This window comes from Halichoerus grypus, chromosome 3 (genome assembly GCF_964656455.1).
Source record: "Halichoerus grypus chromosome 3, mHalGry1.hap1.1, whole genome shotgun sequence".
NCBI classification, from domain to species: domain Eukaryota; kingdom Metazoa; phylum Chordata; class Mammalia; order Carnivora; family Phocidae; genus Halichoerus; species Halichoerus grypus.
The window spans coordinates 66,844,181-66,869,538 of record NC_135714.1 but is presented as its reverse complement, the minus strand read 5'-3'; the positions used below and the strand labels follow the sequence as shown (position 1 = coordinate 66,869,538).

Here is a 25,358-nt window from a genome sequence, read left to right as displayed (position 1 = left end):
TGCTGACTTTTAATCATTTAAGAAACATAGCTTTATCACAGACCTGTACCCCTGAAACAAATAATACATCATATGTTAACAAAAAAATTAATGAAAAAAGAAACATAGCTTTACATATTTGTGTGTGGAATATTGTCAAGCCCTGGTCTTCGCACTCCCCTTACTATTTATATCAAATGACCCAACACAGCATGGCTTACAGATCATTAAACTGTCAGAACAATGTTCACAATCAGTGTATCCATTAAATTACCCTGAGTCCTTAATTTTCTAAAAGTTAGCGAACCTTCAAAGAAACCCAAGCCATCCCACCCCCACGGGATGGACCATCACTGGAGTGTTCTAGAAGAGAGAGTCTCTGAAAGGGGTACTAGTACTCTAGAAGTTTCAATGTGTTAAAGGCTTTGAAACCATAAACACGGCATTTCCATTGTGCTATTACAATGACATAAGCAATGCTTCTATTCTGTCAGCACTGTTCATTTTTTATAGTTTGCATATATGCCACGGATCGCTCAGCAGCAGCTGGCCACCCAAACTTGCTTTATGGTGCTCTGCAACGGTGTCCCAACACCCACCAGCCTCGAGGGCGAAGTCTGAAGCCGAAGTCACGGTGCGACCCCGACGGCACCGCCAGGGAAGAACCCAAGGGGCCCCCGCCCGGCCCGCCACAGCCACCCAGCCGCACCCTCCCAGCCGGAGGACGCCCGCGCCTTAGCAGGCCCGCTTCCTCGGCGGAGCGCGCGGCGTCTAGTGCGCCGGCGCAGGCCCCGCCTACTCGCTCGGCCCCGCCTTGCCGCCGCGACGCATAAGGGCCCCGGCCTGGCGCGCCCCGCCTCCGCACCCTCTCGCGGCGCTTCGTTTGCGGAAGCATGGAGGGCGAGAGCACGTCCGCGGTGCTCTCCGGCTTTGTGCTTGGCGCACTCGCTTTCCAGCACCTCAACACCGACTCGGACACGGTGAGCCGAGGGGCGAGGCGGGCTCCGGCGTCGCCTCGGAAGAGGCCCCGCGCGCCGGCGCCCCCCGCTGCCGTTTCCCCGGTCCCTGCCCACGAGCTCCCCGACGGCGCCCCACCGGCTCTCTGCCCTGGCGCTCTGCCTTCTCCCGCTCCTGGGCCGTTCTAAGTGTACCTACCGCCCACCAAGTCTTTTCCAAGGCTAGCCTTCCCTCTTCTAACCAGTATTTATTTCTTCACCCGGACCGGAATGTCCCACACGCCCCCGTTTCTCTCTTCCAGCGGTCTCCCTTTTTTCCTGGTTAAATTTGGTTGGGAAAGGATGGAAAGTTCACATAGCGTTCTCCCACTACGCTAGGAAGGTGGCGGATTAACTTTCCGTTTTTCCTGACTACCGCCAGTAGTTTTCAAAGACAGCTGAATTTTTCGTGCACAGCACCCACTGTGCGTGTTTGTTGAGATGGTAGGCTAGTGAGGGAATTGTAGAGGAGGCATCCAGTGCCTGTTTTCGGGGAAGGCTTAGTGGATGATAAAGTCTAATTTGGTATATCAGATATCTGACTTTTGTTTGCATTGGTATTAAATTTATGAAATTGTGCGGCCTTAGTTCCTTTTCTGATGCATTCAATTATAATGGAAACATTTGTTTATCCTCAAATATTAATTATTATTTTATACTTCTGCCAGGTTCAAAATCTCTGGATGAAGTAGTTTTTTAAATACGGTACACGTTTTAAAAAACTTTTATGAAATCAGAAAACTTTGAGCCTGATAAGTAGTGTCTTAGATTTAAGTGCTTAGTATGCTAGTACAGTTTAGAGAATACCATACCGAACAAAACCTACTGATTTCTGCTAAATATTGTGCCCTTCATTTTATAATGTCTCTTTTCTCTAAAATTGTTTTTTGGCACAATCCTGATAAGGTTGGAATTGATATCTTTCATGTGTCCAATTTTAAATAACCTTGTGGATTAACACCCAGCTAAGAGCAAATATATGGCGATTTAAAATGTGTGCGACGGTGGAAATCATTTTGGAATGCCTTAGTGTGAATATAAACAGAATGGGTCCTTAAGTCTGTGTAGCTTAAAATATTAGCCCTTGGGAAGTACCATAGTGTTAAATAGGCCCTTATTTCTTACATCTTTTTCCTAACATCTTTAAAAGGTGGCTTTCTGGATAGCTGTACTTGCATTGACCCTGCTTCCTTTCCCAGGGTTTGTCTACAACACTGGACTATAGAGTTCTGGATTGTTACCCCGACACTCCAGTAAAGACATCCAGTTATTGAAATATTCTATTTGTGGGGTTTATTTTTTTTAAATGAGGTGGGGGGGCATTCTTAACTAATTATGAAGAAGATAAAATCTTTATTGTCTGTTAAGCATATTGGGTCTTTAAATGTGCCAAGTGAAATAATTGAAAAATCCGAAATTCAAAGACATTATTACCGTTGTGGCAAGTGCTTGCATTTTAAAAAGAAATCAGACCGAATTCCCAGATCTTTAATATTTTGTACAATTTTTAATCTAAAAACACTAATCATTGTGTCGTTTCATAACTCAGAAGCATCCACTGGCTTCCAGAAGCACGTGCCATTAATCCAGAGTCCTTGACTAATTATTTGGGATGTTCCATTATTGGCGCTATTCCTGTCTATCTATGATTTCATTACTCAGAAATGGGAGCCTTCTCTGTTCCAAGGCAAACTGCTCTGCTCCTCCTCCTTCAAACATTGTGTGCTCATTTCTGGCTTTAAGCCTTTTATGTTCCAGGTGTGGTAAAATCACAGTGGTATTTACAATCTCTTCTACTCATTTTATTATTTTATTTACAGTCGCTCTTCTGTTCATGTTTCCCAACTACACTGGAAGTGCACCTGGTCTTTCTTTTGGGTACCTGGGGCTGTAGCACACACTCCCCGTATACATTGTGAAACACTTAGGAAATATTGGTTGGTTAAATGACTGAGTAGTTAATTCAATCACGGTATTCCATATACTGCTTATTTTTATCCTTATAGGAAGGTTTTCTTCTTGGGGAAGTGAAAGGTGAAGCCAAGAATAGTATTACTGATTCCCAAATGGATGATGTTGAAGTTATTTATACAATTGGTGAGTCACTTATTTCTGTGTCTCTTATATTTGGTGCTTTATGCTGAACAGGATCAGCATAAATTAGTTTTTAAATTGTTTTAAGAAATAGATAAAACATTTTAAAGCCAATTTTATTGCATTCATTTCTCAATTAAAATTATGGCCATGGCCTGCTAAAGCAAGATAGAGTGTGGGACATAGAATGCAGATAAGACTACTGTGGGGAAAAGGATGGAATAGCTCCTGCTTATATTTAAGTGGCACAGAGATGGCCCAGCAAAAGGAGAAGGAACCAGCAAGTGAAGACCAAAAAAAGATAAAACAGTTCGGACAAAAACATGAAATGCTGCAGAAAAGTTGGAAGAGGAGAACTGAAAAAACTGTGATTAGATCACTGAAAACCCTAAGTAACTTGTGGAGTATAAGGCCAGCCTGCAGAGAGGTTGAGGAGTGGGTGGTGAAGCACCTGCAGCAGATGGCAGCTGTTCTTTCAGGAAGAAGGGAAAAGGGAGCTTTAAAATATATAGGGGGTTTTCTGATTACCTAATATATGATTTTTTCTAAGCATATTTTGAAAAACAAAATTGGTGATGTGCTTTATAAAAAATGTGGCATGATGACATCAGACTGTGTCATGACCACTTTCCCATGTTAAACAAGCCTCTAAGTATCACTGTTTTTTTGGGTTTTTTTTAAAGATTTTATTTATTTATTTGACAGAGAGAGAGATAGCAAGAGAGGGAACACAAGCAGGGGGAGTGGGAGAGGGAGAAGCAGGCCTCCCGCGGAGCAGGGAGCCCGATGTGGGACTCGATCCCAGGACCCTGGGATCATGACCTGAGCCAAAGGCAGATGCTTAACGACTGAGCCACCCAGGCGCCCCTAAGTATCACTGTTTTAACTGCATTGTATTCTCTATGTGATTTCAGCAGTCCTTTAAATAAATTATAATCAGTTGTTTCCAGTTTTTCATTTTCATAAATTATACCACAGTTAACATCCTTACACATTTTTCTACATTTATTATGCATAGATTTCTGGGGGTGGTATTATGGTGTCAAAGGGTTTGAGCATTTTTAAGATTCTTGATCTGTATTAGCAAATTGCTTTGCAGAAAGATTGTATCGGTTTATAGTCCTGTATGTCACTTCTCGTTTGCCACTTTAAAAGGTTAAAACTGGAAGTATATATGTAAATTTACATCTGTATATAAATGTAGTATATGTGTGTAAAGTAAATATATAAAGTCAGTTCAGTCTCATTAGAGTCTCTTCTGTGGCAACCCGTTTTACAAGTATTTTTTTACTCATTAACAATACACATGTATATAAATGTGTATATATTTTTATTTACACAAATGGGATTATACTATACGTGGATAAATATTTCCAAGATAAATATCTCTACTGATACTGTTCTATTAGTGCAGAATAGTATCAATGTGTATAATTTGCCCTTCTTTCTAATGGATCTGTATTCTCGCTGTATCTATATACTGCAAATGAACGACTTCCTTTTTTTTGTTAATACAAAACAGTATAATGATAAACACTTTATAGTGCATATATCTCTGTGCCTTGAGTCTGTTGGAAAGTCAAATTCCTTGTAGATCATTGCCTTTGGAAAAGTCATGCTATTTTAAGACTCCTCCACAATATGTAAAAGTGCCTGGGTCCCCATACTGTTGCCACTACTAGGTATTATCCAATTTTTTAATCTTTGCCAATTTGATAAATGAAAGTAATTTTAATTTGTATTTCTTAATTACAAATGAAGTTGTTTATTTCTTTGGGGGCAGCTTTCGTTTTTTTGAAAAGGACAGGCCTGTTGCATGCTTCGACTATATTTCTGCTGAACTATTTTGCTTTTTCTTACTGATTTGTAATACCATGTTACAACTTAAGGTAACTGGTCTTTTGTCCTGTGTTACACATGTTTATACAGTTTGTAATTTTACTTTGTTAATGATGTTTTTTTCTGCTCAGACACAAGCTTTATTTTTTTTTTTAAGATTTATTTATTTGAGGGGGGAGGGGCAGAGGGAGAGAAAATCTTAAGCAGGCTCCACGCTGACACTCAGCCTGGAACCCACCCAGGGCTTAAATTTCAGGACCCTGAGATCATGACCTGAGCCAAAACCAAGAGTCAGATGCTTACCAACCGAGCCATCCAGGCGCCCCCAGATACAAGCTTTTTAAAAGCAAACCCTTGGGGGCATTTTTCCCCCTAATTGTAATTGGCATGCTGCCCAAAGTAATCAAACATATTTTAAGGAGTTAATTAAGCAATCATTTATTGAGCAACTCCATTGTGCTGGGAACAATGCTAAGCATCAGGGTATTAGGCAAGTGCTGTAGGATTCCACTTAAGTATTTGCTCAGATTATTTTAAAATGTTGGATCACTAGATGACTAACAAGTAAAAACCAGAATCACCAAATCACACTGCTTTGGTTAATGAGATTTTCATCATACACATTTTCAAACACACACCAGCATGTTTGGCCAGTTATCAGTAACAGACTATTTCTGTTAAGCTTTGTTTTGTTTTTCAGACAGGGATTTATCTGAGGATAACACATTTGCTAGAAAAATGTCTAAAGAGAATAATCACTTTTCCTTCTCTAAATAGACTGAATTATTTTTATTAATATAAAGTTATTGAAATGGTGATTTCATGTAGTTTTCTCTTTAAAGATGGCACTTGCAGGTACAAACATGCAGAGATGTCTCCAGCCTTCAGATATTTACTTGAAGAGATTGTTCAAAAGCAGTTTGGGGCTTTTTGTTTGTTTTTTAAAGATTTTATTTATTTATTTGATAGAGCACAAGCAGGGAGAGCTGCAGGCAAAGGGAGAGGGAGAAGCAGGCTTCCTGCTGAGCAGAGAGCCCAATGTGGGGCTCAATCCCAGAACTCTGGGATCATGACCTGAGCCGAAGGCAGATGCTTAACCGACTAAGCCACCCAGGTGCCCCTCAACAGCAGTTTGATAATGGGTTTCTTCATCTAGCTGAAGAGTCACAAATTCTCTGTAATCAAACGGATGTCTTTGATTTAAGTAACTAAAAAAATTTCTAGTAATCTGGCTAGGATATGCGCAAAGAAGAGACACACAAATAGGACATGTCACAGGAACGATCTGAAATAGATGATTGCTGTTACAGTGATCCAGTAAATGCTGTCTGGTAAAATTTGATTTTTGACACAAGGGACACTTAAAAGTGGAAAGCCTAGAAGAACTTGTTTTCGCTTTGTTGTTCTTATCTCTGCACCCAATGTGGGGCTCAGATTCACAACCTTGAGGTCAAGAGTTGCATGCTCTGCCTACTGAGCCAGCCAGGCACCCCAGAACTTGTATTCTCTTGACAGGTTTCTGTGTTATCAGGTGTGAATGTTTCACTCCTACTGTTCCTTCAATAACTTTGAAAGATCTGAAAATTTGGAATGATAGAGGGAACACCATATTCATCTTGATGTTTCTTACAAGATTTATAATGGTGTCTTATGCAATAGAATTTCATCTCTTTCACACAGAATTTAGATGTATTTTTGTTGACAAGAATAAAACTCACTTCCTAAAGGACACTGGTTTTTTTTTTTTCCTTAGTCTGCAGTTAACATTGACAAATCCTTTATGAAGCAACTACTTGGAATAACAGAAGATAATCCATTTAGCAGCTGTTGTTGTCAACTGGGTAAAATTAGAGCATAACCTTTTTAGAACTCAATGAAAACATAGCAACTTTTAAATTTATCTCTTGTGTTGCCGTTCATTATTAAACCTGTTTAGAGGGAATGTAGTGTTCTAGTTAAGACTGAGGCACTGGGTTTGAATTTTGGCCCCACCATTCTGTGTTACCTCATCTTTAAATGGAAGGAATGATAGAACATCTGTGTCATAGATTTGTTGTGAGAATTAAATGAGACAATGTTAAAGTACTTCTTTGCTCAATATATGCTATTCATATATGAAGTCCTCAATATATGCTATTCAAATGATAATTAATGTAATCATAGCAAAAAATTCCTTTTTTCCAGACATCCAGAAATATATTCCATGCTATCAGCTTTTCAGGTGAGTAGTAAGAGCAAGTAAGTGATCCATTGTGAAAATTACTTTCTGCAAATAAAGTAATTTTTAAAACAAAACATCTATCAGTTTATATGTGGTGGTACTGGTGAAAATGAAAAGACTTCTGAAAAAATACCTGAAAATTCACTTTTTCATTTCAACCCTAATAGTTCTTTCTCTGTATTTATATGCTTGCTTTAGCTGGTCTCCACTGACTCTCCCAGGTACCAGTTTACCTAGAGGATTGCTTTTCTCACAGAGTCACCTCATTGCATATTATAAGCTCAGTGACATGTTCGCATACATCAACAGCAGCCCTTTTTTCTACTCTTTTATTCAGCTTATTTCATCATTTGTTTTCTCACTTACTACATATTTAATGTAATCTTTTGTCTGTTAACTGGTTAGGTTCTTTATCCAGCCTGCTTCTATTGCCTTCCTATGGTGAAAATTTGTGTTATTAGTCCTACAGATAGTAATAGTACTGCAGCCCTAATAGGCTATGATATTTTTAAAAAACTTTTCTTTGAGGTATAATATATATAGAAAAGTACACGCATAAATGAATTTTCATAAACACCTGTAACCACAATATGGTGTAGTTTTAACTTTATGATTTATATAAACTGTACTTGAAAAATCAGCATTTCTATCTCAGATATACCGTATGTACACTAAGGTTGTGTAAGAATTGCAGTGGCGCAAATAGTAAAGGTGAAAAAGTTCTGTGGTTGGGGGTGACAGAAATCAAGGCTTCATGTGGTCTTAAACTGCTGTACCAAAAAGAGATAGATCTTGAATAGTGTTTTACATACAATGGACATAGAAAAATACTTGTGGAATGAGGGATTCTTGGTGGAGAGTCTTAAAAAGTACTTCCTTAAGGGACTCTGGACCAGTAAAAGATTAGGAAGGAAGAGTGAAAAGAAAAAGTGATTCAAAATCTACTGGCAACTGTCTTAAATAATTATACCAACTTAATAGTCTTACAATGGAGGAAGCCCATCTGATCCAATGATGATCAGCCTTTTAGCCTCAGCCTTTTAGCTTTACAAGATAAAGGGGAGGGAAGCATAAGGAGAACCACCTGAAAAGGCTGGCATTCAGTAAAGTTTTCTACACACTTCATCTTCCCTTAGTAAAACAATAGGCCTAAAAAGTTCATGTTATAACCAGTGCCACAGAACTGGTTAATGGTAGGGCACAAACTAGAAGAATGAGGATTTCGTCAGTTCTAATCCAACAGCATACCATGATGTCTCTTCCTTGTTTTAAATAATACAGGTAAACATGTTAAAGCCTTTTGATACCATATTTCTTGGAGTCCCAGTTGGATAAGCTTTAATGCCCAGTTTTATGTGCTAATACAGAGGGTGCCAAAATATGGCCCATTTTTATAGGGCCGTCTATGAATAGTTAATATATTTTTTAAGGGTTGTTAGAAAAACAAAAAGAGGGATGCCTGGGTGGCTCAGATGGTTAAGCATCTGCCTTTGGCTCGGGTCATGATCCCAACATCCTGGGATTGAGCCCTGCATCGGGCTCCCTGCTCGGTGGGGAGCCTGCTTCTCCCTCTGCCTCCCTTTCCCCTGCTTGTGCTCTCTCACTCTCTGTCAAATAAATAAATAAAATCTTTAAATAAAATAAAATAAATAAATTAAAAAACAAAAAGAACAACAGAGGAACATGCAGCAGGAACTGTCCAGCAAAGCCTAAAATACTTACTCTCTGGCCCTTTACAGAAAAGTTTGCCAACCCTTTTCTAATAACATTGTTTCTCAAAGTTTTCCATTGAATAACACGGAATCACTTACCAAGAATCTGGAGGAAACATCTGGAAAACAATCCACTGAAGCCTAAAACTCACTTAAAAAATTACGCAGTTTAACATGAATTCTGCACAATATCTTTCTATATAAAAATGGCCCCACTTGCCAGGAACTTCACATAAAATCAGTGTTTGCGCAGAGTGTACAGTGTTATCCTGTTGTTTCTTATATACCCAGTGTATTTAGCCTTATGCCCCAGTTTGAGAAGTGGGAAGTGGGCCATGCTAGAGAAATACAGGAATAAACTTGTATTTAGAGTATTCATGTTAGAATAATAAACAGGTAAAGTGGAAGGATCTGTTTGATCAGTTGAAACCCCCTTTTGATAAGTGGAACACTCCATTTTGTCTATTTTCCCATTAAAATTTTTTGATGGAAAATTTTTAATGCAAGTCTTTGTAAGTTGAAAAAAAAAAAACATTGCTTATTAGGATATGTTTTTTTCAGTTTGACATAACTAAGTTTTTTCAGTACAGAATAGAACTACCAGTAAAAGCTTATTACAGTGAGTATTATTTATGAAGGATTTTGCATAACAGGTATTTCACTATCATAGGAAAGAATATTGTTGATCTCAGTGAATGTTAAAAGGAGGAAAATATGCAATTCCTGTTATTGAAGAAGGAAGAAAGCTGGAAGTAAACACTTTAGAATCTTTTAGAATTATCTTTCAATTCTCCCTACATCTTTGACATTCCAACAGAACAAAGACCACTAAACTAAACTAACATCTAAACCCCTTGTCCCCCCCGCAAAAAAAAAAAAAGACCCAAAACCAACCAGCTCCTAAAGTGCTTCTCAACTTGATAGAAGTATATAGCTTTTGGAATTAGCAATGAATAAACTGTCTTTTTGTTGTGTTTCATTACTCACACATTCTTTTGTATGTATCAATATTTTAAAAAAAGTTTTAATAAGTGAATTGTGAACTGGCTATGTAGACTTTTAAAACTTCTTATATTTAATGGATGGTTTGTTTTGTTTTAGGCTTAAAAAAATGTGATGCCCAAACTTATTTCTTGAAATTTCTCCACTTCTTTTCCTTTCTCCTTGCTTATGGGCCTCATATTTCAACCACTTTAAGTCTGTTAATTTGAGAAATTTCTGTTTTTAGAATTTCATCTGACCAGCAAGTGGGTATATGGATTTTGGTTGGGTAAGGAGTAACTAAAATTAAAAGTGCTAGTAAAATCATATTTTTAGCCTATTTGTAATGCCTTTAATTTTGGCTTTTACAGTTTTTATAATTCTTCTGGTGAACTAAATGAGCAAGCACTGAAGAAAATATTATCAAGTGTCAAAAAGGTATTCCCTGACTTACCTTTTGTTTTTTGTTTGGTATTATATGTATTATTTTCAGCTCTGAAAAAAACGTGTAATACTTTAACAGAACTTTCAAGCAGCACTTACTTGTCTTCACAATGTCCTATAAGCAGGTGAGGAAAGGCTTGTTCTTTCTGGAAATTCAAAGTTTTGCTCTGAGAACAAAACTAGTCATTAAAAGTATTAATCTTGGTCTCATCCTCAAATATTTTAATTAGCATTGATCTCTTCCTCTTCTACATTCCTACCATACCCCTTTCCAGTGCCATTTATTCTAGGACCTAATTCATTACTGTTCTTTTACATAGCTGCAGTTACTAGCACTTCGCTATATAGAACCTCATTGGAACCCTCCACACATACGTGGCGTTTAGTTAAGACTTGTTGAGTGATCAAAATAGGGGTTTTTTCCCCAAATACATAATGGGGCGGGGGGCGATACTTTCTTCTTAAAACATTTTGATCTTTGAGTTGAGAATAAAAGTAGATTCAGTAAAAGGAGTTTCTTTTAAAAACCATCCTTTGATGAAAATGCTTTGGGCTTCCCCCCCAATTATATTTGGATATTTAAAATGTACCTGTAAAAACGTTTTAGTTTTAAAAAGAACTCATTTTAATTTCCTCTAGTGCAGATATAAAACTTAGTTGCTAAAGTTGTCACACAGAGATCTCTAAGCAAAGTGGTTGTTTTTCTCTTATAATTAAGTTCCCTGTGAATGAGATTTATTTTTCCAGTTTAAAAAAATTTAGTAATAACAAATTTGTTCAGCAGATGTTACAGTTTATAAAACCATTTCATATGATCTTACTCAATTTTGAAACCAACTCTGTGGGGTAGGTGATATCATTCCCATACAAATTTCAGTTAAAAGTTGTTGGGTTCAGTTTACTTATTTAGCAAACCAAGTACCCAAACAGGAAGTTAACTTGTTTTCTTTGACATTTTCTTCATTTAAATTTTGACTAAAGACTAAAAATAGCAAAAACCATAAAGAAACTAGAGGAAGTTAGGAATTTTTTTCTCTATATTGACTAAAATAGTAGCCCTGTAACTGGATGGAAAGTAATTTGACTGTAAGTCAGTTTGCATACTTTAAAAGTAAAGTGTAGGGGCACCTGGGTGGCTCAGTAGGTTGGGTGAGCCTTTGGCTGGGGTCATGATCCTAGGGTCCTGGGATCGAGCTCCACCCCATCGGGCTCCCTGATTGGCGGGGAGTCTGCCTCTCCCTCTGCCCGCCCCTCCCCCAGCTCGTGCTTGCTCGCTTTCTTGCTCTCTCTCAAACAAAATCTTTAAAAAAATAAATAGAAAAAAAAGTAAAGTGTATAGTTAAGTTTGTGCTTTGTTTATAAATTTAAGAAAGCCATTTTTAAGGCTGTCAACTTTATTGCTTAATTATGATAGTAAGACACATAGTAATTGTAACCATTAAGGTATATACCTGATTTTTTTTTTTTTTTTTGTATTTTCTCTCAGACTGTGGTTGGTTGGTACAAATTCCGACGTCATTCAGACCAGATCATGACATTTAGAGAGAGACTGCTTCACAAAAACTTACAAAATCATCTTTCAAGCCGGGAACTTGTCTTTCTACTGTTAACACCAAGTATAATAACAGAAAGCTGCTCTACTCATCGGCTGGAGCATGCCTTATATAAACCTCAGAAGGGGTAAATGTTGGCCAGTCACTGGCAATTTAAGTTAATAGGAAAATATACCCAGTGTTTGCATTGTACTTTTTGCCTCTTACCAAGTATTTTCAAATATTGTTGCATTAGACTGTCACAATAACCCTCTGAAGTTGGTCTACCATGTTTCTTTATAGATGGGAAAATGAAGGTTAGATAAGGAAATTAGAAGCCTAGTATGGAATGATGACGAGTGTTTTTGACACCGAGGATTTGTTATTATTTACCATGAGGTGGAAAACTGGTTGCTAAAGGACATAATATGGAACTAAGCCTCGGTACTTGAGCAGCTTTTCTCTAACCTCTGCAAGGGAGAAAGGTCATTCTTGATGGCCCACCAGAATGAGTTAACGCCCCCCCTCCCAAGTTATAGAACACTCTCATGAAATATGAGGATTAAGTAAAAGAGTGCGAAATAAGACTAATTTTATTATTCATGGAAGACAGGCTAAATCTCAACAATACTGCCTATTTTTACATGTTAAGATAGCTATTAAAGTATTATTTTCACACAACTATCTTACACTGTGCACATTTCACCACTTTTAAAAGCCATTTGCCTCAAGTCAGTAAATTCTATCTCAGGTAAGTAGTATGGAATGGTTTTTTTTTTGTTTTTTAATCTTGTAGGGGAAAGGTACTCTGTACATAATATATATAAGTATATATAGGTATATAATAGGTGGATGCTAATATTTCACTTTAAGTTTATACTTTAAAATTTCATTTCTTCAGACTTTTTCACAGGATACCATTAGTGGTGGCCAATCTGGGCATGTCCGAACAACTGGGTTATAAAACCGTGTCAGGTTCCTGTGAGTCCACTGGTTTTAGCCGAGCAGTAAAAACTCACAGGTGAGATTCTTCAACTGCTTTCCACTGAGCTTACTCCTATTCGTTTTTTAAAATTAATTTTTTATTACATAGAATAAAAATGAAAGGAAACTAATGACCACCTTACTCAAGTAAAACAGACTTTTTAATTTCTCCATATTTCCTTCTAGCACTTGTTCATTTATAATATACAAAGAAGGGGGGTATTTTATATCCTGTATGTGTCCTCATATGTATTCTAAGAATAAGTAGCTAGTCTCAAAATAATTTTCTAAGGCAGCAATTTAGATTATAAAGGCATGAGGGCGCCTGGGTGGCTCAGTCGTTAAGCGTCTGCCTTTGGCTGAGGTCATGATCCCAGCGTCCTGGGATCGAGCTCCGCATCGGGCTCCCTGCTTCGCGGGAAGCCTGCTTCTCCCTCTCCCACTCCCCCTGCTTGTGTTCCCTCTCTCGCTGTGTTTCTGTCAAATAGATAAAATCTTAAAAAAAAAATAGATTATAAAGGCATGAAATTAGACTGGATATTAAGTAATGACAAAAATACAAGGCTTTAGCCAAGACTCACTCATCCTGTAGGGTGCTGAGCTATAACTTTTTTGTGTTCATTAAGGGAATAGTTAATGTCAGAAATAACACTGGTACTAGAGAGTGCTTACTCGAGTGGAAACTGAGAATAAGGGACTAGATTTTTATTTATTTTTGTGTCCCCACAAGGATTAACCATTTTATAGAAACTGAATACCATATTTCACTGATTCTGAGACGCAGTTTTACATCTCAAATTGGGATATTTTACAAACTATGCCTTAGCCCTTTTTTTTTTCCTTTTTGGTATGTAAAATAATGTTGCCTCTTTCAGTGATGACTTAAATTCAATAAAATATTTTTAAATTGACTGGTCCCCATTGCCAAGAAAGAAACCTCTTTCAACCCCTCTCTCCTTCAGTCTTTATTTTTACTTACCCTCTTTTGAGTCCTGGCAATAGTCCTTAAGAGGCTTCAAAGTCTGCTAATATGAAGATATATGAACTAAGTTTTCTGATTGGTTTTGCTGTGAAACAAGCAGGTTGACAAAATATGGTCCCTACAAAACCAGTAAAAAGAATCTTCTGTTGTTCCTCAACTACAAATAAGTGTTTCATTATAGCATTAAAATGACTTCTATACATTTGCCTGACAAAATGGTATTTTCCAGCTCTGAATTTTTTACAGAAGATGGATCTCTAAAGGAGGTACATAAAATAAATGAAATGTATGCTTCTTTACAAGAGGAATTAAAGGTAAGTTAACATATCAAACACTTAAAGACTACTACTGGAGTTCATATCAAATTGATAACTGAAATCTTTTAGGGATAACTTGACATTTGATTAGGTTTATATTTTTGTAGTTTAGGTTCGGTAAGACCTCAATCTCAGTGGCTTACAAAAGCAAAAGTTCAATTTCATTCACATTATATCTTGGCTGCAGCTCTCCTCTTGTTCTAAGTGCCATCTTCATTCTAGGATCCAGACTGAAGGAGTAGCCCTTATGTGGGACATGCTCTTCTCGTGACAAGGGAAAAGAGCAAGAAAGCTGGTAGACATTCACAACAGCTCTTAAAACTTCTCAGAGCCGACATGTCACTTCCACTCACTTTCATTGGCCAGATTATATATCCCTATTTCATGGCGGTAGACAGGGATATATAATCCTTTTACAGGATAAAAAGGGAAGCAGTATTTGAGAACAGAATAATCTACCACAGGACTGAATTCGGTCTCATTTAATCAGTTGAGTAGTAGACATCAAGATGGGACTAGCCATGTAAGAGACTGATTAGGCTGAGAAGGTTAAAAGTGGGGAGGAGCAAGAGTGGGCAGAGAGACTTATAATGCTGAGTCTGACACCTGAGAAAGGGGACAGGAAGGAGGACAGTTGGGTAGAGACAGTTTTAGACTGCAGGGCCGGAGTGGTTTCAGCCAGGCTGATGGGAATCTCAGCAAAGTTTTCCTACCGGAATGGATTTGTACTAATACCCCACTGTGCTCAGTCAGTTAAGAGCAGCCTCTGGCTTCAGTAGTGGACCCAAAAGGATGGTAGCTGGGGCTGTTAGTCAACTATGCTTCCTCCAAATGGGAGATCTGGGTAGTATATTCCATGGCCACCATACTCATCAACAAGGCACATTAAGAGAAGTAGGGTTAATACATTTTACACTACTAATACTGCTCACTATTTTTTAATGTGAATGATAATATGGGAATTTTAGAAACTAGAGAAACATCCAGAATCCCATCATTGTAACATAACCATTTACACTTTGCCATATTTTCTAATTTTTTGTATATATGTCTAAAGTATATACATAGTTTTACATAGTTGACAGTGATGGGGACTTATAAATTTGTGTCATTTTTATTTGCTGTCATTAAGCATTTTTCATTTCAAAAGCATTAAGCATTTTTGTTACATATTCTTTAGTTCTTTTTAATGGCAGTGTATTTCATATAGCCATATATTAGAACTCTTGTGTCAGAATACTAACTCGGGCTAAAATAGGGGATGTAGAGGTATATTACAGGAACTGTAGGCAGAAAGCAGCTGAGCTTCAGGAAGGAATTGGAACCAGGAGCCGGAATGTCATCAAACTTACTTTTTCCCTTTGTGTCTGCACACTGCCTTCCTTCATAGTACCTACAGATCTGTTTGTTCATTCTCTGGCTAACCAGAGAACAGCATTTAGATCTGTTCAGAAGACTGGGATTTGCCAGCTGGCTATGTGGTATCTCTGCTTGGGTCAGTTAGGGTGGAAGTTGGTAAAGGGGTTACTGGTGAACTTTTATGGCATGGTGGACAAGATCATGAGAAATAGGCTGGGCAGATATCCTAAAATGTATCCATTTTAAAACTAAGCATGAAGAAGTAAAAAAACTAACATTCTAAAACAAGATGTAACAATCTGTTACCCTATAATTGGAAATAAGTAACTTGATTTGATATTATACTAAGAAACATCATCTTATATAAATTTTTATTATTTACTTAAAGTATATTCCCAAAATGAAATCACGGAGTCAAAGGGTATTTTAACTAGTACTTAAAACTGATGAAAAGTAAGGCCAGTCCGCTTTTCGAAAGTTGTTTCCTTCACACTAATTAAAAATCTGTAATAGCTTTTTCATAACAATAAAAGTTACTTTTCCTTATTGTCAGTTTCTTAATATTAAATGTTTGCAGTAAGCAAGCATCTCTCAAAATACTCCAGTATTTTTTGTTCCAAAGTGACTGAAATACCTTTTTTATTTCTGTGTATTATCAAGCAGATATCACTGGTGTGATAAAGCTGTGTATAAATGGAAAGTTAACACGTCTGGAAAGCATTTTATAATCTATAAAGCACCATATAAGTGCTTGCTGAGTTCCTTCAGAAAATAGCAAAATAAAGTGTTTATAAAGGCTAATAATACTTGATACTGTGTACTACAAAGGACTGTCTATCATTTGTGAACCTAGCTGTAGTATACAGCTTATTTTATTTTGCCCTTATTTTATTTTGCAGAGTATATGCAAGAAAGTAGAACACAGTGAGCGAGCAGTAGAGAAACTACTAAAGGACGTAACCAGACTGAAACGGGAAATTAAAAAAAGAAAACAGGGACAAATTCAAGCAGCACGTAAGTAAAAAGTTCACACATCACTACCTTCTGTGCTTTAAAAAAAAATTCTCACTGATGTGAATTATGGATGAGCTGGCTATACTATTGATCATCTACCTTAGGGTTAAAAATAATTGTTTTATTAATATTATTAAATCCTACTAAACAAAGAACTTGGTATTACTGTAGCTATACTATATTGTTGATATTAAAAAATACAACTTAAACTTTTAGAATACAGTGGCATATAAATTAGTATTTGGGATTATGCGCACCATTTTTCTCAGTTTAGAGGATCTGATATAACTGTTCAGTTAAAGTCTTTTTGACTTTACTAACAAATAGATTACAAAAGCTTTGTAGGACAAATATGGTATGTTGAACTATTGTTTTATTTTGTTTAGGAGAGAACATCGAAAAAGACCCTCAGGAGAACATTTTTCTTTGTCAAGCTTTACGGACCTTTTTTCCAGATCATGAATTTCTTCATTCATGTGTTATCTCCTTGAAAAATAGGCATATTTCTAAAAGTAGCTGTACTGCCAACCACCAACTCAATGTGATAGACAACCTGACCTTAATGGTAGAATACACAGACATTCCTGAAGCTAGTCCAGCTAGTGGTGCCCTGCAAATGATTAAACGTAAAGCTTTAGATACCAATGATGGATGGCAATTCAAGAAGTCACGGCCATTAGAGATACAAAACAAACCATCTAAAACAGATACTGATAGTAGTAATCAAGAAAAAGCATCCACAATGAGCAGCCCCGAAACAGATGAAGACATTGAAAAAATGAAGGGTTGTGGTGACTATCCACAGTCTCCTACATTTTGATCATTTTAGGCCAAAAGGACATTTTTAATTGGCTGACGGGTAAAGCCATTTATATTGTTTTTACTATGTTCAGGTATTTTGCAGTAATACATAAGTTCTAGTACATTTATTTTTTAAAGCACTTTATTTTAAAACCATAACCTTTTTTTGTCCCCCTCCTTTGTTAAAGATTTTAAGTAATTCCTACACCCAACATGGAGCTTGAACCTACAACCCCAAGATCAAGAGTCGTATGTTCCAGAGGCGCCCCCCCCGTTTTTTGCTCCTTTTACGAAACTGTTGAGGGAAAAGCTTAAATGATATTCTTTTAAACTTCTGTAGCATTCTTTAGAATTGGAAAAGAAAGACTAACCTTATTTTCACAATAGAAAAAAAAGATAGTCTAAAGTTAATATGAAATGTATTTCATTTTTATCTAAGGCACCGTAATTCCTGTTCCTTAAGTTACAATAAATGGCTAGGGTTGCCAGATAAAATGCTGGACAACATGCAGTATTAGGCATTGAAAACTTACTCATTGTTTAAATGAATAATTGAATTTGAATCGGAGTTCAAATTTAATCACATGTCCTATATTTCTATTTGCTAAATCTGGCAGTTCTAATTACGGCAAAACTGTAATGTGGCACAAATATCTCTCCCTAGTCTAGAGTCTTCTACACAGAATTGAGTGAATCCAGAATTTGAGAACAGAACAAGCCTGATAATGCAGCGTGTCTGAGATCAGCAGCTGGTCAAGTAGCTGAAAAGGCCAATTAAAGTGGGACTCAAAAATGTACATATGTGTATAGGTATACATATGTCTATCACCAAGATTTCATTTTAACATAAAGCAGAATTGTACATTCATTTGTCAACCTTTTGTTGTGGGATTAGGAACTTTTCTGAGTATGCTGGTGTTCCAGTATAAATCACATCCATTATTTAACCTTTACAATTCCCAGTTTTAGTTTCTTTAAAGTGAAGAATTTAAAGAAACTTGAAAAGCAACCTGAGTACAAAATGCTTTTTTTTTCATTTCACAGCACCCTCCTACTTCCAACCTTCTTCAGCTGTCCTAACCACACCTAACTTGACAACTATTTTCTTAAAACTATTTTTTTATCTTTCAAAAGCATTTACTTCATTTTCATTGCAACAATAACTTTAATGCTCATACTTCATCAATACAATGACAGACAAAACTAACACAGGTCTGGGAACAAAATAGCTGCCTCTTGGCAATGCAAAACTCAACAGGTTTGAAGAGTATGGGCTTCAGTATGATTTTAAGGATGTAAAGCTCCGGTTTAATCCAGTGAATTGGTTAAGTGGAAGTTGGCTAAGAGCTTTTACTGTGTTTTTTGTATTTGTCTTTTCCATAATTTTGAGAATTTTCCACAAAGCCTATACATCATATGAAGCCTTTATGTTTTACTCACTGGATGAAATGCTGAACACACACTTTGACCATTGCTTTTCCATCTCCTACTTCCTAAGTGACACAACAAATTCATAGCTACTATCAAAACTATCTTTTATCTATTTTAACATGCATTAGTTACCATGGGGTGCTAATGAAGCCCATATAACAGCAGGGATGTTCTGTACAAATAATGAGTTTCTGTTGGGATCGTTTAACTGGTTACCTAAGAAGCACTGCTGTGTAACAACACCAGGCAGAGGGAGGGGTAATAGGTTGGCAGTCTGAAGCCTAACTTAAAAAATAACCACAAACAGGGGCTCCTGGGTGGCTCAGTCAGTTAAGTGTCTGCCTTCGGCCCAGGTCATGATCCCAGGGTCCTGGGATGGAGCCCTGTGTTTGGCTCCATGCTTTGCGGGAAGTCTGCTTCTCCTGCCCTCCACCCCGCCCCCCTCCCCCGCCACCTTGTTCTCTCTCGCATGCTCTTCCTCAAATAAATCTTAAAATAACCACAAACATCACTAGAGCATATAGAACATCACACAGAACATAGAATAAGGACTAAATGCAACCAACAAATGAACTGCTGGAGGAGGTTATTGAGAACACAAGACTGCTGGTTGACCTGGCAGCCGGACTGAAGCAAAGGTTCCACTTCCGTCCTTGGAATGTACATTTTGCCTACTGTTCCCACAGTGTGAGCTGTTCCAAAGACAGCCTTGAGAAAGTAAGATGTTGACACCATATGGATTGTATGTGTGACTGAACCCAGTTAAGGCCTCAGTATAAACTTTTAAGACTAGCAGGCAGGTGCAGAGATGTACTTGTCTTGCGGCCACTCAAGACAAACTTCCTGAGTAAGTTCCCTTGCTTATTACTAAGCCTGCCACCTACAAATAGCCTGCCTCTTCAGTCTCTCCCCGCCCTCCATGTACCAGTTTATGAACCAACAGATAAAACATGCTAGACAAGGAACTGCAGAAGCAATAAGTAACCAACATACGCAAATACCTTCTGAAGACAATAGCTTAAGATTTTTCAAAGACTGCTTACAAGAAACAGGCTTTCATCTAAAGTTAAATTTGCTAAAACACTATAAAGAGGTAATGTATTTGGCTTATACTTGTGCACAATGATCCATCTTCTTTGAAGAAAGAAATGCTAAATTTTCCATCAGAGAAGCTTGCTGAGGTCCGTCCCGGCTTAACTTCCATAAATAAGTTTGATGACCCAAGTTTCAGGGCATTAAATGAAGGAAAAGGGTCCTCATAGATCATTTTTCCCCAATTATTCTCATCTTTTGGCGATTAGTTTGTATCACTGGAGTAAGATAGTTCTAGACCATTTGCCTATGGATCATTTTTAAAGTATGCTACCAGTTTTAAGATAGACTAGCCCAGGAGTAAATCTGAGGTCCTGCAACTGCATCACTATCCATCCCCATGTAACATCTCTACAAAGGGAAGACCCACTGTCCTAGCCAGGCATACTTCTATTTACTAGTTAGAAAATCTGAGCAAAATTTTAAATCCACACCCTGCCACATGGAATTTGTGTATAATACAAGCATTCCACCTTCATACACCCATATCCCTAAAATCCCATATACAAGACAGAATCTGGGCCTAAAGTAAAATTCCAATAGAAGTCATCCTTTCCATATATTTTTTTAAAGATTTTATTTATTTGACACAGATCACAAGCAGGGGGGTGGGGGGGCTGGCTTGCAGAGGGAGAGGGAGAAGCAGGCTCCCGGACGAGCAGGGAGCCTAATGTGGGGCTCCATCCCAGGGTCCTAGGATCATGACCTGAGCCGAAGACAGATGCTTAACCGACTAAGCCACCCAGGCGCCCCCATCCTTTCTGTATTTTAAATCCCCATGAGTTTTATGAGCTAACTGGGGACCATCCTATAGTACCAGTTTTTTAAAATTTGTATGTATATAAAATAATGAGTATTAACATTTTAAATAACTCATGTTCTTTAAAAGTGAAGAGGATGCTTTACCTTTTCCTTGTAAGATTTCAATTATTAAGAATTAACTTAAAACTTCAGTTTGAAAAGATTTAGCTGATTTTCTACCCAAAGGTTATTAAATCTTGTAATTTGAGTCAATATTAGAATCATACAACCATTTATTGTAAAATATGTTTATTGATGGATGTTAAGACTCCTATAATTTATTCCCGATACTTGATGTTACAAACTTTAGGGTCTTTGAGATATGCAGGATCCTTGTATGTAACTGGCATAAACCCTGTAAAAGATAATGAAAGTGCTTCACAAAAGATAATGAGCAAACTTTTGATTGGCCCAATTCAGTTTTTCAGGTGCTCTTACCCATTATTTGAGCTCTCTTAATTGCTTTTGTGATTTCTTTCTGTTTCTTCCCACAAAGACCTATAAAAAAATGCTTTCATATTCATAAAAAATGTCAACACTCAAAATGCATAGCAACTATCTTAAGTCAAGGAAAGGTTGGAAAACCTATAAATAGCCAGGCAGTAAATATCTTAGGCTTTGCGGGCCATACAGTCACTGCTGTAATTACTCTGATGTAGCTCACAAAGCAGCCACAGGCATTATGTAAATAAACTACTTACAAAAACAGGTGGCAGATCTAACTTGGCCTATAGGCAGATAGGCCCTGGTTTAAATAAGTAGTCTAGGAACGATTACAGTATACTCCAAAACATCAACACAATTTTCTAAAGCCCTAGTTTTTTTACATGTTGTCTGCCTATAGTTAACTCTGAGCATAAGAAGACATGTAAAATAATAATCCTTTTGGGCTACGAAGAGGCTTTCTCAAAAGTACCTCTAGTATCTGGTCTACTAGTGATTTATAGCACAACTTGAAAATTTGACATTTTTCTTAAATAACAAATAGATTTGTATAATTTTTTATAAGTTGCTATAATAGAAAACAAAATACCTGTTATGTGCCTTCCATAAATGCATCCAGTAAATGGAGAAATAAACTGGGACAAAAGCTGTTTTGAGTTATATTTGGAGAAGAAAAAAATTTATATCAATACATTTGTTCAACCTTGATTATGTAAATTTAAAAAATTATATATCACTGTCCAGTTATGTAAAGGTTTATAAATAAATTTCAAACTTCATAAAATACTGAACTATGCTCATTCTATTAATGTCATTTTTTTAAGTGAAAAAACTGATTACTAAGTTAACATCTCTTATCCAGTATGTCGAAACAGATTAATGTACACTTTTCAGTGCTAAAGCTGTTTTCTTGAACTTTTCCACAGATACTTCCTAAAATACTATTGCTTGTAATAAGGCACTAAGCATTTCATCTGTCACGATAGGCTATCGCACTGTATCAGACTACAGTGAGGTCTTCCAAGAGGTACAGGTCCATCAGGCCACTTGCCATAATTTACGTTTTATTAAATTCTTTGGTACTTTTCAGGTACCAGGCATTGTTCCTGGCACTACACATAATCCTTCTGATAAGATGCATCTTTAAACTTCTTGGTTTTCACCTAAGGCAGCTACTATCACTTTTTGCTGCTGTCAGTATACTTCACTACAGCACCATTCTCTCCCCCAGATTTTCCACTTTTAATCTGCTGAGCCCTACAACAGATAAAATTACATTTAAAGCAGTGATATCGGTAGTGTTATTAGTACAGAGACCAAATTCACCAGAGGAGATTTTTCCAAACTATTCAACTCTACCAACTAAGAATCACTGCATAGTGAGCTATTAGTGACCTCCAGGGCAGACAAGAAAACACCTGAAATAATAGCAGATGAAGGAGAGCTAAAGGGCTCTCATAAGAATAAAACAGAGATGACTTATACATAGAAAACCAGATTTGAAATTACGAAGTTACTAAAACAGGTGCCTCTACACAAAGCCTGTTAGTTATGACTAATAAAGCAGCAAATCCTAAAATCAAATATCACAGTGAAGTAAAACCATATCTCACCTGTACATTCTTATAATCTACACGTTTTCCACACAAGATACATTTTTTAAGAGGCTCCTTATAAGGATTTTCCATTGGAACGGGCTAAAATAAAGGAAAGAAAAAAAGATAATACAGTTTAATGTGTTAAATTTAAAAAAATTAAATCTTAAGGTTACCACATTTAAATCTATCCAAAGGATTAGTTGTACCTTTCTTACTATGAAAAAAAAAATACAACAGCTTGGCTTATATAAGAAAAATCAGTGTTTCTGAAAAGGAGTCACCATTTTAAAGATTTCAGTGTGTTCATACATATTTTGTACAAATACTCTGGTTTGGCTAAGGAGGAATTAAATCATGGAGGAGGATTCTGGGATAAAATACAATCCTTGGAAAAAACAAAGGTTTATGGGAGGATAACTTTTATGGTCCCAGATTGCTTTACACATTTATGTCAGCCTTTTCGTTTTCTCTGTCTTCATTACTGCCTCTAATGCTTCTGCCACATGCCTCCCTTCTATAATCAGTATACTCACGTCTCCAATCAAGAGATTCTTAATCTAGAAATGGCTTTGAAGTCCATAATCCACTGTAGTTGTATGCAAAATTTCAAATGAAAGAGACTGTGAGCTTTATTCTGAGAGCCCATACTTCATTAGAGCCTCGGGAATTGATGACCTAGAAAAGAGCTCTAGTAATTTCCTTTACTCCCTTGAACTATGGTGTGCATTAAATGACAAGAAGGATGCTCAAGGGACTAGAGGATTTCTGTGTTTTCCACCTCCTCAAACTTGCTTAATCCAATTTACATGCAGTTCACTTATAATGACTATGTTCCTTCTTTACACTGCACTAAGTGCTCTGTATGGTTTGATTAGTGTCAAATCATCTTTGCAGGTAGCAAGAAAACTTACACTGGCTAAGCCCAATGCTAGTACTTGAAACCCATAAAAATACACCTACAGGCTAATAGAAACTATTTAATGTCCTGGCATAAAACTTCGATTTTGATCCTTCATTTACTAAAACACCCACTCCCCACCCCCAGTAATGAATAGGACAAAGAATTGAATCTGAAATGGGAAAGAGAACCAAGGTACAGGTAGACTTTGTAATCCCTCTGTTGGATATTCTGCAATTACTGCACCCACCAAAACTATCTTTTTTAATTTCCAAAGCACATATCCTTAAATTTAAGATCTAAGAAGAAAAATACAGTGTTACACAAGCAATGCTTCTTGTTAGGACTCTAGGAATTCTCTTACTTCAAAGCTCACTTAAGTGACAATTCACCAATGAATTGTAATTTTCAAACTCAAACTGATTATCATCTTAATCGTTTTGTCGTATTCAAATAGCTAAAATACAAGAATTTGGTCATATTTGCAAATGCCTTAAAAAGAAGAAAAAAAGTCTTACCAGGTCCTCATTGCCGGCTACCTGTTTATATTGTGAACAACTTCTCCACAGCACTGCAATTAAATAAACAGCAACAAATCAATTCTCTTTGTCAGCTCAGCAACTAAAGAAAGATTTTTGTTTTTATGGAAGCAAGATGAATCAAGGGATAGAACTTTATATAAAAGAAAGGTTTTATATTCACATACAACAACTGGATAAAAACCTTTAGATGTGAGGCAGAATAAGATTTAAGATGAATGTGCTTTCCAAGGCTTTGGGGAAAGGGCATGTATTTCTCCACCCCTACAAACCTCTCACCTGCTCTCTTCATGAATTTTATTTTCCCCTCACTGCATGGTTAGAGACAGATTTTAAGGCAAACACTTAAGGGGAAAGCAATAGAAAGGCACTGTTATACCAAAGGGAAAATGTAACAGACCTCCTAAAGAGTAGTTATTGACAGAGAAGATAAAATGCAGAAATGAAAGACTCAAGAGTCCATGTCACAATTGCGCCCTGATCTGGGACCTTAGACAACTCCTGTAATGCACTACCGGGTGACTCTGGAAATGTCCCTTCCTTACCAACTCGACCTGGAGCTCTCAGGCAAGTTAAGTCCCTGCCTCTTTTTGGGAATCACGCGATCACTCTCTTTGTGTGTTTAAAAGGAAAATAGAAAGTGTACTAGATAACATTCACGCCCCCTTCTGCTTTATTCCCCCCCCCCCTTCTGCTTTAAAATACTAGTCATGGGGGCGCCTGGGTGGCTCAGTCGGTTAATCGTCTGCTTTCGGCTCAGGTCATGATCTCAGGGTCCTGGGATCCAGCCCCACATCCGGCTCCCTGCTCAGTGGGGAGTCTGCTTCTCCCTCTCCCTCTGCCCCCCCCGCCCCGCTCATGCTCTATCTCAAATAAATAAATAAAATCTTTTAAAAAATAAAATACTAGTCATTGGTCATTACAGATTCCCATCTCTCTTGGAGAAGCTCTTAGTCGCCTAAAAACCGGCGTCGTTGAGCTAATAATGACAACTCCACCAACCTAGTTAGCGCTACGGCAATGGCTGCAAAGAGTATAGGATATGGAAACTGTACCCGCGTGAGTCCCAGGATCTGTGAGGCAGAGAGCAGCCTTGACGAAACGCGTTAACTTTTTCCTCCCTAGACCACCGCAAACAGCAACCAAAGCCGCCATGGCTCCTCGCTCCTCCTCTTCCTTTCCTCTTTCCAAATCGTCCTGACAAGTCCCCGCCGGTGCTCTTCCCCTGTTGGCCCGAGTACTCGGTTCAAAGGTTCCGCGGGCGAACAAGAGAAGGGCCGGTAAGGTTTTCAACGCGCCTG

At 37.5% G+C, this 25,358-nt stretch overlaps 2 protein-coding genes across 2 annotated transcripts; one reads left to right on the top strand and one right to left on the bottom strand.

Annotated features, from left to right (window-relative positions):
- Positions 1-824: 824 nt before the first annotated feature.
- Positions 825-21,818, top strand: ABRAXAS1 (abraxas 1, BRCA1 A complex subunit). Its single transcript, XM_036121305.2, has 9 exons — positions 825-959; positions 2,981-3,071; positions 7,092-7,128; positions 10,193-10,259; positions 11,752-11,945; positions 12,699-12,818; positions 13,993-14,077; positions 16,339-16,453; positions 16,840-21,818. Exons 1-9 carry the CDS (start codon positions 873-875, stop codon positions 17,271-17,273), a joined length of 1,230 nt encoding a protein of 409 aa, XP_035977198.1. The 5' UTR covers positions 825-872; the 3' UTR covers positions 17,274-21,818.
- Positions 20,811-25,295, bottom strand: MRPS18C (mitochondrial ribosomal protein S18C). Its single transcript, XM_036121306.2, has 6 exons — positions 25,113-25,295; positions 24,037-24,089; positions 22,636-22,719; positions 21,612-21,669; positions 21,017-21,076; positions 20,811-20,933 (listed from the first exon to the last, which is right to left on the bottom strand). Exons 1-6 carry the CDS (start codon positions 25,210-25,212, stop codon positions 20,857-20,859), a joined length of 432 nt encoding a protein of 143 aa, XP_035977199.1. The 5' UTR covers positions 25,213-25,295; the 3' UTR covers positions 20,811-20,856.
- Positions 25,296-25,358: the final 63 nt, after the last annotated feature.

Bases quoted from the DNA above. Each gene is read 5' to 3' on its own strand.
- ABRAXAS1 (XM_036121305.2), top strand. From the start codon at position 873: ATGGAGGGCGAGAGCACGTCCGCGGTGCTCTCCGGCTTTGTGCTTGGC. The intron at 7,129-10,192 runs GTGAGTAGTAAG...TGGCTTTTACAG, and splicing joins CCATGCTATCAGCTTTTCAG to TTTTTATAATTCTTCTGGTG. The intron at 10,260-11,751 runs GTATTCCCTGAC...ATTTTCTCTCAG, and splicing joins TATTATCAAGTGTCAAAAAG to ACTGTGGTTGGTTGGTACAA.
- MRPS18C (XM_036121306.2), bottom strand. From the start codon at position 25,212: ATGGCGGCTTTGGTTGCTGTTTGCGGTGGTCTAGGGAGGAAAAAGTTA. The intron at 24,090-25,112 runs GTACAGTTTCCA...ATTTAATTGCAG, and splicing joins AGATCCTGGGACTCACGCGG to TGCTGTGGAGAAGTTGTTCA. The intron at 20,934-21,016 runs GTAAGAGCACCT...TATCTTTTACAG, and splicing joins TAAGAGAGCTCAAATAATGG to GGTTTATGCCAGTTACATAC.